This window comes from Mirounga leonina, unplaced genomic scaffold (assembly GCF_011800145.1).
Source record: "Mirounga leonina isolate KUSES-001 unplaced genomic scaffold, KU_Mleo_1.0 Mir_53, whole genome shotgun sequence".
Lineage (NCBI taxonomy): Eukaryota > Metazoa > Chordata > Mammalia > Carnivora > Phocidae > Mirounga > Mirounga leonina.
This window is the reverse complement of record NW_023270807.1, coordinates 82,635,705-82,654,983: the sequence shown is the minus strand read 5'-3', so window position 1 is coordinate 82,654,983 and position 19,279 is coordinate 82,635,705. Positions and strand designations below refer to the sequence as shown.

Genomic DNA, 19,279 nt, shown 5'->3' with positions numbered 1-19,279 from the left:
TTAGGGTTTTTTTTTTAATCCATGAATTGGGGACAATATCATGTACTGTTGTAAGAAATAAAGTAGGCGATCTGTGAAGAGCACTTAGTGTGGTGCCTGGCACAGTAAGCAAACATAACAAATGGTGCTCTTTAGAGGATTAGTATTATCACAGAATCACTAAAGGTGGGAGGGATCTGGGGGCCTATGTTATCTAACTAACCCCTTCATTATACCAGATCCCCCAAAGCCACTGTTCTTTTTAACACTCATACCCTTGGATTAAGCATTCGCTCTGGCTGGAGGTGGATGGTAGAGAACATGGCTGTTGAGGATTGGCTACCCCTTTTCTAGGGACTGTGGGCTGCCTAGTGGGAATGGCAGGTGCTATGATAGCTGCATTTACAAGAGATGTCCTGATCAAAACACAGTCACATGATACGTGCTGCTATGCTTTGAGAAAAGTTAACCCTACATAGTAAGATGAACCTCTGATACTAGTGGGTTTTTTTTTTTCAAAGCAAGTCCCCGCTATGTCACTTTTCTCTCAACAGCAAAACCATCTAGCCATTGTACTTGATATATGCATCTTGTTCAGCATCCTGTGATTGTCAGGAATGGCTAATAGCACCATCACCACCCATGTTCTGGAAAGAAGAGTTAGCAGAACTCATTTTGCTAAGTTTTCTACCCTACAGCTCCCTTTAATAATCTGCATTTTCCTAGAAAGGCCTTTCAAGGAGTAGGAGGCCAGAGGGGCAAACCCCTTCCACCCCCCAACCCCCAGTTTTGCCCGTTGCTTGTCACGCTTGGCCATACAGTAGCTCTAGAGGTCAGCGATTTGGGGACACTGTGCCTTGAATCAGTTGATAAGGCACCATCGCTTCTGCCTAACCTGCCAGTGTGGGAGTGTGGTCCCTCACACTGTCAGGGAAATTCATGCGCTGTTAAACCACAGACCTATCAGGTTGGGGCCGGAAGGGGAACAGAGGTCCCCGTGTGCCATGTGAATCCGAAACTCAGCAGAACATCATTGGGCTGTCCTATCCTGAATGCCTGCAATGGCTTCCTCCTTCCTCTCTTATCCCATACTTCATACTACTTTGGTTGTCTCAATTCTAGTTGGAAATATTCAAACCCAACAAAATATAAGCAGTAGTGGTTCAAAGCTGGGAGCAAAGGGCTTACGTACTCGTACTCGGCCACATATTTGTGTATAGTCGGCAGCAGGTGTGTTTCCTCCTTTTCTGACACTTTTCCCATGTCAGGGTCCTCCCTTAGTCAGGTCTTTGTTAAACTGATAGGGCTTGGATTTACCACATTTCCTGGGACTATTCATATCAAAAATCACAGCAGGACCTCAGGGGATCAGGATCAAGTAAAACATAATCTAAAATGGGGCGCCTGGGTGGCTCAGTTGGTTAAGTGGCTGCTTTCGGCTCAGTTCATGATTCCAGGGTCCTGGGATTGAGGCTCCCTGCTCAGTGAGGAGCCTGCTTCTCCCTCTGCCTGCCGATCCCCCTGCTTGTGTTCTCTCTCTGACAAATAAATAAATAAAATCTTAAAAAAAGAGAGAGAAAGAAAATCTAAAACCCAAAGGGATGTTTCAGGTGTAAGAGGACGAGAGATCTGGGTGGTAGCATACAGTTAGATTCTCAGAGATGCTCCACTCATACCAAATGGTCGCTGCCTCTGACCCCTGGAAGCCCAAGCAAAGGATGCTGATTACAGGACTGGTTCTAGGCCAGATAACATGAGGCAAGAATGCACGAAGGGTTTCTGGCCCTGGAATCATTTCAAGTAGCTAAGTTAATAACGTCTCTAATGTCTAGGATTTATAAAGCAAAGGTCTTCTAAAATTAGATACTTGTAATTTCTAATTAGGCTTAATTACAGTTGTTGATTAGTGATGCTGGTGGTGGTTTAATGCTGTGCTGTGAGGAATTACAGACTTTGTTCTCTCCCTGCATTTTTATCACATATCCTGAAGCTCAGTAAGATAAAGACCGGTTGAGACTATTGACAAATTAGTCAATTCTGGTGTGATAGTGATTCGGGTTTCTTTAGGAAAGGGAAGGTAAAAGGATACAGCGAAATGATGATTTTTTTCCCCCTTCCCATTCCACAATGCATAGTTGGCATGGCATCACAGGTGATATAGGGTTGTATTAACAATGACTGATTCAATAGAAGAGCTTATTCTTACTACAGACTTCCAGCATTTATCTTATCAGCCAAGAAACTGTTCTAGCAGGGACTGAAATCTCTAGCATGTCGCTAGTATGCCATTCTCAGCATTCACATGGCTGCCACCACCCCATCTGTGGGGAAGCCGGACTCTTGAGGCTTTTACTAGTGTTTTTGGCCAGTCCAGTCGCTTTAACCGGGGTACATAGCATATCCAGCCAGTAAATACTAATGAGTGACTGTGTCCAAGTTTTGAGAGTACTATATGTCGAGAGTACCTCGAGAATCTCTAACTGTATAGGGTGTGTGGCAGGCTAGAGGGCCAGACGTCTTTTTGGGAGCATGTTCTAGATGAAATTACCATATACTGCAGTGCTGGTCCTACTTCAGTAATTCAGCCTTTCTGTCGACTGTCCAAAGGAGATCTAAGTTAATACCTAGTTCTTCCCTGTGAGAAATAAAGGCTTTTGCTTTTTAAAATGCTAGGCTATGTATATGTCTGATAGTACACATTAAACTAAACTGTCTGTAAGAACAGTCTCCAATCCCTCTCAGAGCGGGACAGGGTACAGAGAGAAAAGGAAAGTAAGTGGTAGCCAGTGCTTTGCTACAGAGCTGACTCTAATCCAAGGGGGTTTAGTTATTGGAACCAACTATTCTCTGTGTCAGAGTAAGTCACCTTTGGAACAATCCTTTGTTATGAACCAGGATTCATTGTTACGAGGTTCCAAGGACTACAATATAACTTTCCACGTATACAAAGTCTGAGAAATATTAACATCCCTTTCCCTGGAAAGGATAAGACAAGCTCATTACAGAGAGAACGTGTAGAGCACTTGTGTGATTAAAATATGGATCCATGGGGCGCCTGGGTGGCTCAGTCGTTGAGCGTCTGCCTTCGGCTCAGGTCATGGTCCCAGGGTCCTGGGATCGAGCCCCGCATCGGGCTCCCTGCTCAGCGGGAAGCCTGCTTCTCTCTCTCCCACTCCCCCTGATTGTGTTCCCTCTCTCGCTGTGGCTCTGTCAAATAAATAAATAAAATCTTTAAAAAAAATAAAATAAAAAAATAAAATAAAATATGGATCCATGGTATTTCTTTTGTCAAATGAAAATATGAGAGCTGAAAGACATCATAGTGTTCAGAGTACTATAGCTCTAGTACCATGCTCAGCTGCTAGTAATTTGTGCTCTCAGTTTCCATTAATGACGCAGCAATGCTCAAACCAACAAAACGCAAATCTGCTTGAGATGGAAACTTCTAACAACACTCAAATATTCCTTTAGCCAGATGCCGTGAGCAACATGCCTTAGTAAAAAGACTGTATGATTGATTTGAAGTCAAGAGACCTGGGTTCAGATGTGAACCCCACTAGTTCTCCCTCTCATAAATTGCTTAATCTTTCTGACTAATCTTTCTGTTTTCTCATTTGTCAAAGAGAAGCAAAGAAATGAGGCTATTTGAGATCGTACAAATGAAATAGCACAGAGTAGCATATAATTGGCATTTAATAAATGCATTTTTTTTTCAGTTGGGGGATCTAAGAATTTGGGCCCATTAGTTTTTTGCAAGTTCGTTATCTCATTCTTTGGTTTATTACCATCAACAATTACAGTGCCTGGCACTAGTAGATGCAGACCAAAAGTATTTGCTGAATGAATAAACTGATGAGTGGCCAAGGAATACATCCTCGTAGAACAATAAACAAATGAACTGACAATATTTATGACATGAGTGATAGTCTAGGTCCAATCTAGTGACCCTCACATTAATCCAGGAAGTGGAGGATTAAGAGGGAATTTTACAACTACCAACAGGTATTTAGGGATTTTCCTCTTTTATTAATAAATTTAAAGTTTACAGTATCAATTAATGGGGCAGGTAAGTGGCTTTGGTGTTGAAAAATGAATGTTTATACCTGAAATCTTCCAGGCTACAGTAAGCTCACTCTTTGGCGTGAACCAGAAATCTGAAAGGAAGTAAGCCATGTCCTTGCCAAGTGATCCCAGGGCACATCAGATGGTTTCTAGGACTTCCCTGGGAGGCTCATGTGCACTCCTAGAGAACCCAGAATCTCATCCAGTAGGATTGGCTCAGCAAAAATGCTGAAATAGAAGTCAGCCAAAGGACAGTCCCAGAGTCTTTCCAGGAGCCCAACAACCAAGCCAGGGAATGTAATGGGTATAAGTGGGGACATGTGAAGTCTGGTAGAATCCAGGCCTGGGCAGGTTCCAATTAAACCATGCCCCATTGCAAGGACTTCTGTGTCACTCTGGAAGGCCATGAGCCTTTTTAAAGATGAAGAAAGATAAACAGATGACCAAATAAATCCAAAGAGAAAGTTTTCATATTAAAGATGGGAACTTTGCACCTGAAGCCAGCTATTTTCAGAGAGATGAGAAGGTAACTACTTGCAAGTAAATTAGCCTTTGTGTTCTCCATAAAGAGACTGAGGACTTGTTTTATCCCTGAAAGAGCTGACTACTCCCACGCTTTGTGTTCCTGCCTGCCTTTGCAATCTTCTACTCCCATACCCTGAGCACTTACTTGATTGCTATTTTAAGTAACATTGCTATTTTCTGATAACATGTTTAGCAACTTGATTGTTATTTTTTGGTAATATGTTTTTGAGGGTTGAGACAGTGCTAAGCACATAGTAGTTAAATAAATGTATAGATTAATGACTAAATGACTGTATCAGAATCATTTATTAAAAACTTGAAATACCTGATAGATCTTTAAAGAACCAAATTTGTGACCTTTTGGTAAAATTAAAAAATTGGTTCTACTTGATTATTCTATTTCTGTATTTCATTGATTCTAAGATGTATATTTCTTTCATTAACATTTAAACATCTCTGAAATTGGGATGCAACTTATAGTTGGTGGTGTTTATAATATTATAGTAATTAAAATTATAATATTGTTAGTAGCATTTGTTTTAACCAGTGGTTTGCAAACTATGGTAAGTCAAAAAGGGGTAAGTTTCTTAGATATGATAAACTATTATATATATATGTATATATATATATCACCTTCATAATGCATATGCTGCTTTATACAAAGATAGGATAATGCGAAAAGCATGGCTTTTATATCAGAGGAATTTTATTGTGAACCCTGGCTCTGCCTTTTTTTTTTTTTTTTTAATCTGAGCAAAGAGCTTGCCCTGACATTAATCCTTAGGTTGCAGTGTTCTCGTTTGTATGATGGGAATAAAGCATTCATATTAGGGTTTTGCACTAAAGACATTCAATGAAGAAATTTCATTGAATGCCTTTTCTTTTTTCTCTCTACCTTTTCCATCAGCCTATTTGTACCTTAGGACAGCTCTATCAGGTAAGAATATGTAATTTCCATTTTACAGGTTTAGAAACAGGTTTAGCGCATGAGTGAGTTAAGAGAAAGACCTCCCTGGAGCCTTTGATTTTCCATTATTTTCCTAGCTCTATTAGGCTTCTCACAGGTAACTATTGATGTAGGTGAGAGATTAGTTACGTTTTTGTTGATACATTTCTGGAGGCAGCGCGTGTAACAATTTTACACAATACCTTAATAACAATGTCCCACAACTACATCCTTTTTTGGAAAGGAATTTACCTCTTGCCCTTATCCTGTAAACAAGGATGGGCTTCTATTTAAAGAAGAGGAAAAGGAAGAGGGAAAAGGATATTATATCACCTGGCCTAGCATTTTTGGGAGCAGATGTTTTCCTCGTCTCATTGTTCACAGAAAATTGGTTCAAGATGGTATAAAGCAAATGTTGAAAAATACTGTGATCCATAAATCAATTCATACTATTCTTTTGTTTGGCTAGAATGAAATGATGCATCGAAATTAAAGATCAATCCTAAAACCTCAGGGCTTGGTGCAAAACCAAAAGCAAGTTATCATTTCTGTACTGTGATAGACCAAACAGACAGTGGATATTAGACCTCCAGGCCTAATCCAGGCTGGAATCACAGAGGAGCTGTGGAAATTGCTTTTATACTTTCTCAGTTTTGCCTGAAAATTTTCAATTACAGGATTTTCTTTTCTTTGCCTCAGCATTTCTCTTTCCTATTTGGCAATCACATTTTTAATTAGGTTGCAAATGGATCAAATAACAAGCAGATAGTCTTAGTTCAGGAATAAAATATCAAATGTAATTGAAGAGATGAGTAGGTGCCTGTAGTTTGAAATTGCAGTTGGGTTTCTGAATGAGCCTGGTCTGCTTCCAGACTGTTCCAGGCCTGGCTGGCTGGCTGGTGGTGGGCAGTGCACTGATGCATCTCAAAAGCTTGGGGTCCTTGTATGGAAAACAGGGGATTGAGAGGGTGAAGCTAATTTAAAGAGTTGAGCCAGTGTCTGAAACTTGATGGGTGCTCAGTAAATTCACCTTTCTCATTTTTCTTCTTCCTTTCCTTTTAAATCTTTTACCCTGATCAAAAATATTTATTGTCTGAAACAGTTTTGAAGCTTAAGGGTTCTAAGTGGACTCCCAGGGTGGGAGTTCAGCACCCCTAAGAAATGGGTAAATGCTACATTCAATAAGGAGGCAGGCACAGGAAGAAACTCTTGAGGCTACTAGTTCTCTTGGGGAGGGCTGGCTAGGGATCACAGACTTTAAGTATGGAAACCAAGTTTCCATCATTTTTTCTTAACCTATCTATCTCCAGGCGCTTCATGGCCAAATGTTGCTTGAGGCTTTCCTATTGTGGGAACACATCAGAGCCTGTCCTTTAGTTGTCTTGTTTTATTGTATTTGTTTTAGATTCTATTTTTTTTTTTTTTAAGAGAGAGAGTGTGTGGGCATGAGCACAAGCGTGGGAAGGGAGAGGAACAAGCCAACTCCAGGCTGAATGCAGAGCCTGGTGCTGGTCTCTCCCATGACCCTGAGATCATGACCTGCGCCAAATCAAGAGTCAGAGGCTCAACCCCCAGCCACCCAGGTGCTCCTAGTTGTTTTTAACCATTTGTTAGACCTCTTCATTCATCCGCAGTTAGAGATGGTGGGTAACTTTGGACTCCTCCCTTCTCTGTTCCCACCTCCACACGTCTACCAGGTTCTTAAAGATTCTATTGTCCAGGGTCTGTGTGCATTGTCCCTGCTGCGTGTAGCATGGGCTGTGAGTGTAGATGAAGAACACACAGGGCTGCTGCCGCTGTAATTCTATAGGAGTATGACAGTACCTTCTCACTGGTAGGGTATGAGCACAGATCTCTCTTCATCTTCTCCCTGCCTTCCATGCTATTTACAGCCACCGGAGTGTTCTTTCTCCTAGTAGAGCTGATTATGTTACTATCTTGCTCAGTAGTCTGATTATTCCTTGCTGTTTGTGGAATATAGACTAAATACTTGCAAGGCACTAGAAGTCCTTAAACATCTGGCACGGATTTATATATATATTTTTAGGTTAGTTCTCCCTCTCCTGTCTCCCCTTCCCTGATTTGCATTCCTCATAGCACTTGGGTTGTGAACACGCCTTGACTTGGCGTAAGCAGTCAGCTAGAATCTGTGCCTTAGATGCTTTTGTTCTCCCTTCCCGTGGAAAGTCCTGCTCTACCCGGCCTGATTCCAGACCTAATGGGTGGTTATTGCTTGATGTCTACTTACTAGCAATTTCTCTAACTGTAAAATAATGAATGTTTAATAGAGAAAGCTTGGGGGAAAAAATCACACAAACACATTACTTTAGTTGCACCCCCTTTCTTGAAATCTTAATAGATCTTGGAGTTCTATACCTCCTTTTAGTTGTTCTAACTGTTCCCTTAGCATTTGTGTGTGTGTGTTTACATTATTATGTAATGCTTCTTATTATGAATACATACATATTTGTCCATCCTAACTAAAAATAACCTCCTGAGGTTGGGTTATATCTGACTCACCTGTACCCCCTCAGGTTATCTGTTTGAAATGAGCCAGTGGCCATGCAGTGTAACCCCACAGGGCACTTCAGTGGTGACACCATAGGCTTTTGGAGAATTTTGCTCTTTTAGAGGCAGGCCTACTAGTGTCCTTCAAAGGACCCAGCAGGCCATGGTATGTGCCCTTGGGACATTCAAGGCATCTCCGGAGGGCTCCTTTTGTGCCTGTAGATCACATCAAGGTGATAGAATGTTTGCTCTGGACTGAAATCTTTGCAAGAATTTTTGTTGTGTTTGATGGCAACCCTAGACAGCTGCTCTCTATATCCCTCAATATGTGAATGCTCAGACTGCAGGCGGTGCTGTGAAGGCAGTCTCTCCCGAAAGAAATCAATTCCTAGAGGGTTCTACCCATTTCACTTTGTTTTCTCTAAGTGATTTATTCATTTGTTCACCACAGCTTTATTTTGATGATCTTTGCAGCAAAGACAAGTATTACTTTTCGCAGGGGCAGACTCACAGTAAGGAATATGCTGATATATGTCTCATTTTCGTGACTGAAAATGTGGACCTACTGCCTTGATTTGAATCCTTGATAATTTATAGTGGTATAAAGTTCCAGAACATCAGACTGTGATTTAAACTCAAAAACTCGGGAAGTTATATTCATCTTCTGGAAACATTTTTAAAAACTAATTTCGTTTAAGAGGAAGAGGCAATGTGATAGACTGTGTGTGTGGAAACTCTGAAAGAATAATCTAACTTTGTCACACTGAAGCACTTCTCTTCCTGCTTTTCTTCTCTCTCATGCCAATTTATGATAAAAGCTGTTCCTTGCAAATATTTCTAGTCTACAGTGTTTGTGGTTATTTGATGTGGAAAAACGATGACTGAAAGAACTTTGATTATGTTCATTGTTACTTATCCTTACCTGTAGGAATGTGACATCTGATATTAAACATATAATTTTATTATTGGGAAAGGAAAATAGGTATCTTACATATTTTTAAAGAAAAGTTAAAAAATGAAACATAGTGGGAAATAGGTTGATGGAAAAGAATATATTTTCTACCCTAAGTAGTGAAATTCAAATTTTTTCACTAAAATTGAATGGTAAAGAACCTTATGGGTTTGTGTTTTTTTTTTTTTTTTTGGAGGGGGGTAGGATAAAAATTATGGAGACATATTTAGGAGTGATTCATAAGAGCTAGACATCAGTTATTACAATAGACACTTTGAGCCAGTGACTGTGTGTTAAGGCAGTCTCTGAACTTGAGCAATTTGCACTGCAAGGAAGTATCCTAGTGCCAGGATATGGTGTTTTCCTCAAATCTTTGAGTCCTGGCTCTGTTACCATCTGCCTGACCAGCTTTTGTGTAACCTTTCTTTCCTTAGAGCAGCTGCTTCTATAAAAGAAGTCATTTGGATGAGATATAGATAACCTTTAGACAACATCAACACTATAATTTTGGGTTTTAAAATTTCAGGAGACCACAGTTCTCATGAGTATAGCTATGTTCTTTGAGCTTTGGTAACAAACCAGCTAGCCAAATTATTAAATAGAATGAAGACAAACAAACTCCTGGAAACTCTCAGAAAATATTTCAGGAACACAGTTTGGAGCTAGGATCTAATGTAAGGAGATCATTCTCAATTAGAGTGAGGTATGGGGCATTGGGGTGAAAATGGTTCTCCATTTTTTTGTGGACGCATATTGAGAATGTATTGAAACTTAAGGACTAGCTCAAAAATATCAGTATAAACAATTATTCTCAAAATTTTGGATATGATTTACTGCTTTCACTAGAAATTTATTCTTTCACAGAGAAATTTCCAATGAAGTAAGTACACTGTAAACAATGAAGCAAATATATTATACCCAATGAAATAAGTATATTATACAAAAATTTTGCAGAGATTGAATATTTTCATGATACTGGATTTCCATTTATTGTAAAACAAGTCAAGTTAATAGAGTTTTGGGAAATAAAAGTGTTGCCACCATGTGAAATAGTCTGGTTCATTTCAAAAATGTTGAAGTCTGTGTCTTAGTATTGAGGGAATATGGTATAATATTTTTTAAAACCAGGAACCGTGACTCACTTATTTGAAAAAATATTAATGTTTATTTCCAAGGAACAAAATGGTCAAACAAGAAACAACGTAAGTTCTTCCCAACATAATTTTAATGAAAAGCTGTTTTTCCAGAAAGTAATATGCATATTTTCTTTTATGTATAATTTATTTTTATTTCATTTTGAAATTCCTGAAAATGCTGATTCCCAGAGGTATGTAGTAGTAGTTGCAGAGAAAGTTAGAATTCATATAACTTGCTAGACACCAGCCTATGTTAAGGCAGGTCTATCTAGAACCTTCTAAGGCCCTGAGTTGAATTCATGTTAGAAAGTTAAGGACTATTACTCTCCCATTCATCCGAGTAGAGGCAAACTTGAAAAAGGGCTCTCCTGAGATTTTTGCACGTAGCAAAACTGAGAAGTAGTAGATCCTCTCTACACCAGCATTCATTTATGGCATTCAAAAATTTGTCTAATATTTCAATTTCTGATCTCTGCTAGCATGATGGCTGTTTGTCTAAAACAACTCTGCTTATTCTGCATCTTTAAAAATGAAAAGATTTACTCATCCAACTGGCCAGCTATAATTATCATTAAATAAGCCTAACTCCCTGATTAAATACCTCTTTGAAATTATTTTGAGGGTTATTCTTTTCTCTTAAAACTAAAACTTCTCCAGAAAATAGAATTGGACATATGTCAACTAAGAAACTAGGGAAGCTCTATGTAATCAAAAGCATACTGATGTTTTTCTATTATTGCTTCACACCCCTTTCTAAAAAGATAGTGCTTAAGGCCCAAACTCTTATCATGATGAGAACCTGCATACTTCTAGAGTAGTTGCTTTTGCCATTAGGTACTCACTTGCAACAACATGTGAATCTAATTTCTATCATGACATTTGAATCTAATTTCTTCACCGGAGAAGCAAAACCCAGGGGGTGTTGCTGAACATTTTAGATGCTCCATCTGTAAGTAGGGTACCGGGTTTTTTTTTTCCCCCCAGTAAAATTATGCTTCATCATTCTTGAAGTCCTTTCTAGCCTTAGCAATTTCCCAAGGGGCTCACAAAATAGAAATTCTTCTTTGGTGACTTATCTCTGTGCAGTTTTATCAAGTATTTTGGTCAAGGAAAATAGAGTAGTTCCTGGAGTAGTTACACTAAAACATTAGAAGACCCACCTTCATTATGGAGTGGATAACTGCCATTTTTTTCCGCCAGTATGCTTCTATTTCCTCATTTCTCTCCAAGCCACAAATCAACTGAGCCCTTTCCTCAGATACTCAGCTTCATCAAGTCTTCCCCAGTCACTGGCCTCTTTTACATTATGAGAAAAATAAGTGTTCTTCATGATCTACTTGTATTAAGGCAAGTCTGGGTATTGATACAAATCCAGATGTTTCAAACTGAGCCTTTATTCATAATCAAGATACTACCTTTCCAGAACATACCTCCCTCCAGAGAATACACTTCAGTCTTCCCAACTTCATACTTTCAGTTGCAAGTGTATGCAGCATGGGTCTTACTGTATTCAGCAATGAAGAGAAAAACCAAAGGAAAAGTTAGGTTCATCGCACCTTCTTTTCTTGACTAATTTCCAGGTTAGGCTAGTTTTGATAAGAGGTAGATTTATTATGAAGCTAAATGAAGTTCTTAGAGTCCTGTTCTTGCAGCTCTCCCTCCACAAACCTGTATCTAACAAATTCTGTAAGCTTCAGGTCTATAAACCTAAATCTGTCTTTGCCTAATATTAAAAAAAAAAAAAAAGATGTTTATAATCATAATGACCAGAGTACGTTTCTTTCATTTCTATCAGTAATAAATAATTTTAGGTAAGATGGTATAGTAATGATGATCTCCAGTAGTTTGCGTACTAAGCCATGCTCCCCCAGTAATTTGACATAAAAAAGAAATTTCAGAGTGCTAGAAAGAAACTATTGTTTGTGCCTGCCTGAATGTAAATTTCCGTTAGCATTGCATTTACATCACTATTCTATTTGGTTAAACAGTTTAGATTTGCTGTAGCTTATTTTTACTTCATTAATTATTCATGTGGGTTTTTTCATAAACAAAAGAGAGTCAGGACGGCTGTAACCTTTACAGTGTTGAAGAGTGAGCTCAGGCTCAGTGGTTATATACACCCTGGTTTACATGTCCTGGTTCTGGGACACACTAGCGTGTGACCTCACGTTCCTTATCTCTAAAGTGGGCATAATTATAATATATCTTTCAGTTTTTGAGACGATTAAATGAGACTGTGTATGCCATGTCTAGCAAAGAATAAGCACTCAGACATTAGCTATTATTATTTATTGGTCATAAACTCTTTAACTGAGAGAGAGATCTTGTCTAGATGTTTACAGAGAAGCCTAAATTAGCCTCTGGCAATAGCAGTTACAAATTATCCCAGGCATGGCTAGTATTTTCTCCCTGGAGGAGCAGTTAAGAAAGTAACTTTGAAAATAGAGAAAGTTTTAAAGCTGTCCGGAGAGAGGCATAAGGCGTTTTTCCCCCTTATTGTTCCAGAGGCAGAATTAGTAAAAATGAATGCAATTTCCAAGGAAGTAGGTTTAGATTCTGTATATGCAGTGATTTTCAGTAACAGTTCCCCAGTACAGAATTGGTTTGCTTGCAAGCTCACAAGAACTATTCACACATAGGCTTGATAAAACGTCAGGCAGGTAAGATTGGAACACTTTCTTAATTAGTCCGTGCTACCGTGTAAATCCAGTTTTTATCACTTGTGTCAAACTTTAACTTCACAGTTGATTACTTTATTCAAGTTCTTATTATATTAGTGTAAATTGAGTTTTGCTTTGCCAATTGAAAGGTCAGTTTTCACATGGCCTGTGTCTGTTTATAGGCTTTCAATAATCTGACAAGGTTCGAGTGTACACATTCTCCTTGGTTAATTCCATTTAAAGCAAAAGAAACTGACTGAGAAAAATTTGGTAAATATGTTGATTCTATTTCAACTTTAATTCCATACTACTAAAAACGCTCCTAAATCAAAATATGAAAAACAGTTAGTAAACCCTTTGATATTACAAGCACTGAATATAATAATTTTTTTTTCATTATTTTTGAACATGATTGTCAAATTGTCAGAGGCTACAGTACTATCTCCACCCTATTTTTAACAACCTATTTGGGTAGAAAAATCACAGCTGCTTTTTCCGTCCCTATGCCATCTAGTATGTCCCATTTATTTATTTTAATTTTTTAAAAAGATTTTATTTATTTATTTGACAGAGACATAGTGAGAGAAGGAACACAAGCAGGGGGAGTGGGAGAGGGAGAAACAGGCTTCCCACGCATCAGGGAACCCGATGCGGGGCTCATCCCAGGACCCTGGGATCATGACCTGAGCCGAAGACACATGCTTAACGACTGAGCCACCCAGGTGCCCCTAGGATGTCCCATTTAAAGAGAATGAATGAAATGAATGTTTAAACTGTCTTGCTGTTATTAATTACTTGGTAAGATGTTTCATAACAGGAAAGTGTTTGGCATGCAATCAATAGCCTGGAATATTAACATCTTCAAGGACATTAGGTTTTCAGGGTTTGTTTAAAGTGATTGCGGAAGGGAGTGAAATAGTATTTTTTTTTTTTTTTCTTTTCCGTAAAATCTGCTTCTAGTGGGAAGGGTGATGGGGCATAAGGGAAGACTCTAGTTAAAACTTAGAAGGGTTTAAGGTGTGAAATAAGAACAACATTTTCAAGGGAGCATATTGGTAGTGAGATTTGCTTCTGTGATGGTCATAAGAAAATTCTGAAAATCATTTTTTATCTACTTGAGCCTGTATTTAAGACAGTGTGCAGGGTGGGTGTCTGGGTGGCTCAGTTGTTAAGCGTCTGCCTTCAGCTCGGGTCATGATCCCAGGGTCCTGGGATCGAGCCCCGCATCGGGCTCCCTGCTCGGCAAGAAGCCTGCTTCTCCCTCTCCCATTCCCCCTGCTTGTGTTCCTGCTCTCACTATCTCTCTCTCTGTCAAATAAATAAATAAAATCTTAAAAAAAAAAAAAAAAAGACAATGTGCACCATGGCATGGTGTGTGTGTGTGTGTGTGTGTGTGCGCGCGCGCACGCGTGCACGCACGCAATCCTAGCACTCTCTGCCTGTGACAAGCAATATCCTCAGACCAGTAATGACAGGGCTTAGTGAGATGAAAAAAAGAGCCAAGAGGACTTCCATGTACCTGGCAGTTAATAGGATTCAATCTTATGTACTAAACTATGTAAATCAACTTGTGCCACATTTTCTGCCTCACAAAAATTTAAAAAGCCACGGTTATTAGGAACCCAAATATTATTCTGAACTTACAAAATAGTTATATGTTAATGTGCATATTGTGATTTATTTGTAATTTAAAAAGCGAAGAGAGTGTAATTAGGCAAAGATACAACTTAATCATCATTTTGGTTAAAATTGGGCAAAGATTCTATCATGAATTGTTTTGTGAGAGATGGCAGTGCTCATGACTGTCAGTGGGTATGTGAAGCTTGATGATATAGCAAAGGAAGAAGGGAAAATAGAAAAATGAAGGAAGAAGGTAAAAAGGAGATCCAGGGAATTAAGGGCAAGGAAAACAGAGAAGAAAAGCATTTCTGAAAGAATGTATGGCCTACCACCAATAATTGTAGAAGGTGGTGATTCCTCTATTTTTACATTTGAGAGCAGATGCATAAAAAAAGAAGGGTGACTGTGAGGGGCATTAATCATTATCATATATTATATTTTATGTTCTATTTTATATACATAAGGTCCTTAAAAAGATAAAACTCATATATTCCAACTGACTAAACTTTCACCTCTCTTCCTGTAGTTTTCATTTTGCCTGAACTCTTGAGTATTTCATCGTAGGTTCACACTGTTTAGTATTACCAATCAACTGTTTAATATTACCATTTTTTTAACTAGGCTCCACCCTCAGTGTGGAACCCAACACGGGAATTGAACTTATGACCCTGAGATCAAGACCTGAGCTGAGATCCAGAGTTGGATGCTTAACTGACTCAGGCACCCAGGTGCCCCAATATTACCAATTTTGACTAAAAATTTAGTAATCTTTTTTTAAAAAAATATTTGAGAGAGTGAGAGCAAGCGAGCATCAGGGGAGGGGCAGAGGGAGAGGGTGAGAGAGAGAGAGAGAGAGAATTCCAAGCAGACTCCCCGCTGAGTGTGGTGCACCATGTGGGGCTTGACCCCACAACCCTGAGACCATGATCTGAGCTGAAACCAAAAGTCAGATGCTCAACTAGTCAACCGACTAAGCCACCCAGGTGCCCCAGTAATCTTCTTAAGGACACATGAAATTTAGTTTTTTATTCAGTCAACATTCATTAGAGGCCCACTATGTGGAAGGATTCAGTTAGGTGTGGAAGGAAAAGAAAGGAATGATGGTGGGACCAGACAGAATGGTGTCTGGCAGATGAGATGGGAAGGTGTGTGTGTGTGGGTAAGGTAGCAAGAATGTTCAGTGGTCCACTCAAAAAGTTTGGAACTGGTTCTTTCTGTTAGCCATGCGGAGCCAGTGAAAGTTTTTAAGCAAGGACAGACACCATCAGGGCTGTGCTTGGATGTGATAATACAGCTGAGCCTTGAACAACTGGGGGTGGGTGGCGGTTAGGGGCACTGATCCACACCCTCACCTTTGCAGTCAGAAACGTGCGTATAACTTTGACTCCTCTAAAACTTTACTACTACCAGCCTGCTGTTGACTGGAAGCCTTGTCAATAACATAGTTGATTACCACATATTTTATGTTCTATGTATTATGTACTATATTCTTACAATAAAGTAAGCCAGGGAAAATAAAATTAAGAAAATCATAAGGAAGGGCACCTGGGTGGCTCAGTTGGTTAAGCATCCGACTCTTGGTTTCAGCTCAGGCTGTGATCTCAGGGTCATGAGATCGAGCCCTGTGTTGGGCTCTGTGCTGAGTGTGGAGCCTGCTTAAGATTGTCTCTTTTCTTCTCTCTCTCTGCTCCTCACCCATGCTCTTGCTCACTCTCACTCTTGCTCGCTTGCTTTCTAAAAAAAAAAAAAAAAAAAATTAAAAAAAAATTAAAATCCTAAGGAAGAGCCAACTATACCTTGAATTAAAAAGACTAAAAAAATCATAAGGAAGAGGAAATACATTTATTGTACTGTATTTATTGAAAAGAATCCACTTATAGGTGGACTTCTGCAGTTCAAACCCGTGTTGTTCAAGGGTCAACTGTAATGTGCAAAATAATTTATTTTTTATTTTTTTAAAGATTTTATTTATTTATTCATGAGAGACAGAGACAGAGACAGAGAGAGAGAGGCAGAGGGAGAAGCAGGCTCCCAAGGAGCAGGGAGCCCGATGCAGGACTTGATCCCAGGACCCTAGGATCATGACCTGAGCCAAAGGCAGACGCTTAACCATCTGAGCCACCCAGGGACCCATGTGCAAAATAATTTAGAAGAGAAGGCAAAGAAGGAGCTAAAAGGGCTGTTGTAATATTGGAACTAAGACTTAACTATAAGGGCCCGGAAGGGACTCAGGCAATGGAGACAGAGTGGGAGGGATGCAGAAATGCTCTCTCTTTTTTCTTTTCCTTTTTTTGGAAGACTTCTGTAAGTGAGAATTCACTGTAGACAGGGAAGAGAGGGTTTAAAACATTTTTAAAATACTTTAAGAGTGTGTAAGTACAAATAAAGTACTTATTTCTCATGATGATTTTAAGTAATGAAAAAAGTGTAAACAGAATGTTTATGGAATAATGAAGTTGAGAACTTATGAGGAATTTTAGATACACTGACTAATAGATCATCAAGATCAACAACAACAGACCAATTCAGACTATGGGGTATATAGAAGAGAGTAGGCTTTTTTTTTGAGGGGGAGAAAGAACAGAAACATCTCTTGTATGTTTCATAACTTTTGAGCTTGTTTCCTAATCTACAAGGTAAAGAACAGCATGCTTGTTAAAAAAAAAAAAAAAAGGAATTTAGAGTTCTGTTCAAATGCAGCTTCTGGCACAGAACAAATGCATTCTCTTAGCCAAGAGAACTTACTTACCCTGACCCCTCAGCTTTATTTTTCTTAGGTGATAATGAGGCCTATCTTGTAGGGGTGTGTGTGTGAGCGAGAGAGAGAGAGAGAGAGAGAGAGAGAGAGAGAGAGAAATAATTGAAATGAATGGAAGGGATAATACACGTGAATCACATGTCACAGAGGGCCTGGCATATGGTAGGGGCTCAACAAATGGTAAGCACTTCTGGTATTCTCAGCAATAACATTTAACAGAGCATTGGTAGATGTTTCTAGTACTGAAGGGTGTATTGACAAAACCAAGAGGTAAATTTGGCATTGGCTTTTTATGTGAAAGATGACATTCCAGGGTAGACAATCGCCCCATGAGGACATTTTAAACCAGAAACAGAGGTAAAGCTTTTCTTCTTACCTGTATTGCACACTTTTGCTCCAGGTTCATTGGTTTGTGCTTTGGTTAATTTTAACACTGAACATGAAGGGGTTAAGAAATGCCCTTACTCATGTTACATGAAGTAGCAGAAATTATCAGATGGAAACAGGAATTGGGAAGGGGTGGGGGGGAAAGCTCTGTAGTAACTCATTGTTTTCTGACAAAGACGGCTTGTACTTCCATCGATGAGCAGAGGCCGCAACCCGGCAGTTTAATCGGAATATTTCAGGGGTGGGGGCAATTCAATACCCCCCGCCCCCCACGCTTCCTTAACGAAAGCCGCTCGGACTGGAACTGCCCGGGATTGAAACAATGCTCCGAGTCACAGCTCTTCTCGCTGGAGAGCCAGCCAGCCAGCCAGCCCTGCCCGGGCGAGGCCCCGCCCCTCGCGGGCGCGTCACCGGCCTCGGAGGAGGAGCGGCCAATGCTAATGAGCGGCGCTGCGCGGAGGAACTTCGTTCCCCTTCTCTGGGTCAGGATCGCGGGAATTATGCCCCTTCTGTCACCATGAACTGGCTCTCCAGTTCCCAGGGAGTTGTCCTCACTGCCTACCACCCCAGCGGCAAGGACCGGGCCGTGGGGGGGGACCGTGGCAAGGGAGGGGAGGAAGCCACCGCAAGGTAAGCCCGAGAGCGAAACAAAAACCTCTCACCTGCTCCAGGAAAAAAGTGACAGGGAAGTTGGCGCGGGGAGAACGGACCGGCATCGCCCGTCGAACCTAACGTCCTGCCGCCGCCCGAGTGTTAGGCAGGGGTTTTGTGCACTTTGCGTCTCCTCTGTCCAAGCCTGAAATAGCGCCTATGATTGCTGGGGAAGATGAATAGGAGGAAGGAGCTGGGGATATGCCTGTCAGGCTTGCTGCTTAGCAGGTGCATTTGCAAATGTTGAAAGATCAAATGACTATGTTGGAAACACTTCCTATGAGATGGAATTCTTGAATGGGCTCAAGGCACTGCTAGTTGGGGAAGTGTGCCAACAAGTAAGGAGGCTGTTCACTGTACAATCTGTTGTCAGAGTGTGGGGTTCCCAGCCCACGCCCCCTCGCTGAAAGCAAACTTCTTAGGCAAAAAGCCCAAGACACTGGCCTGTGGCAGTGTGTTTCACATTCCTTTGTGTATGTGTGGGCGTGGGGTAGAGCTTTCAAAAAGGAGTTTTTTATCAGGAGGTAGTATGCTGGGGCCAGAGTGAAATGTGGTTAATGTTAAATCACTTTATAGGCAGAGAGGGCAAGCGTTCTATAGGCCACTGAGGCACAAAGAGTACCTTTTTTTCTCTATGTACTTTGTTCTGATTTTTCAAGAGCTTTTTTTTTTTTTTTTCTTCTTTCCCTTAATGACCTTCTTCCTAGCCGTACATTTTTACCTCCAGTCTTAGATATAAATCGTAAATATTGGCTTGGAAGCTTGCAGAAAGCAAATGCTTAAACTAGTAGTGTTAGGTATCGGTAAGCATATTTCCTCCTTGATGTTTAATGTGATAATAAAACCTTCTTTGTTCTTATATGACTTATGCTGAAATAATGCCTTCTTTCATTTGTCTTAAAATCCTCAAATGTGGGGGAGGGGAATAAAAACCAAAGGAATGGCTGTAGTACTCTGTTAGATTCTCAGGCTGACCAGAACTTTTACTCACATAGCGGCCACACTATGTATTCTGTTGAAAGAATGAATTTCCAGAGATAAAAGGGAATTGCTACTTGTGCTTTAGATGTGTTACCATTTTATTTTCTGTCACTT

At 40.0% G+C, this 19,279-nt stretch overlaps 1 protein-coding gene and 1 long non-coding RNA gene across 4 annotated transcripts in view; one reads left to right on the top strand and one right to left on the bottom strand.

Annotated features, from left to right (window-relative positions):
* Positions 1 to 11,578, bottom strand: part of LOC118000744 — a 41,002-nt gene extending 29,424 nt beyond the window's left edge. Inside the window, exon 1 of the long non-coding RNA XR_004676546.1 lies at positions 11,539 to 11,578. This is a non-coding gene — a long non-coding RNA (uncharacterized LOC118000744). The remainder of the gene's footprint in view (positions 1 to 11,538) is intronic.
* Positions 11,579 to 17,952: 6,374 nt separating this feature from the next.
* Positions 17,953 to 19,279, top strand: part of ARHGAP18 (Rho GTPase activating protein 18) — a 123,985-nt gene continuing 122,658 nt past the window's right edge. For 2 of the 3 annotated variants that reach the window (XM_034990600.1, XM_034990598.1), the window contains exon 1: positions 17,954 to 18,163. In XM_034990600.1, the coding sequence (XP_034846491.1) occupies positions 18,051 to 18,163 (113 nt within the window). In that variant the 5' untranslated portion in view covers positions 17,954 to 18,050. Of the gene's footprint in view, positions 18,164 to 19,279 lie in introns of all 3 variants that reach the window. The other variant, XM_034990597.1, reaches the window with a different exon arrangement.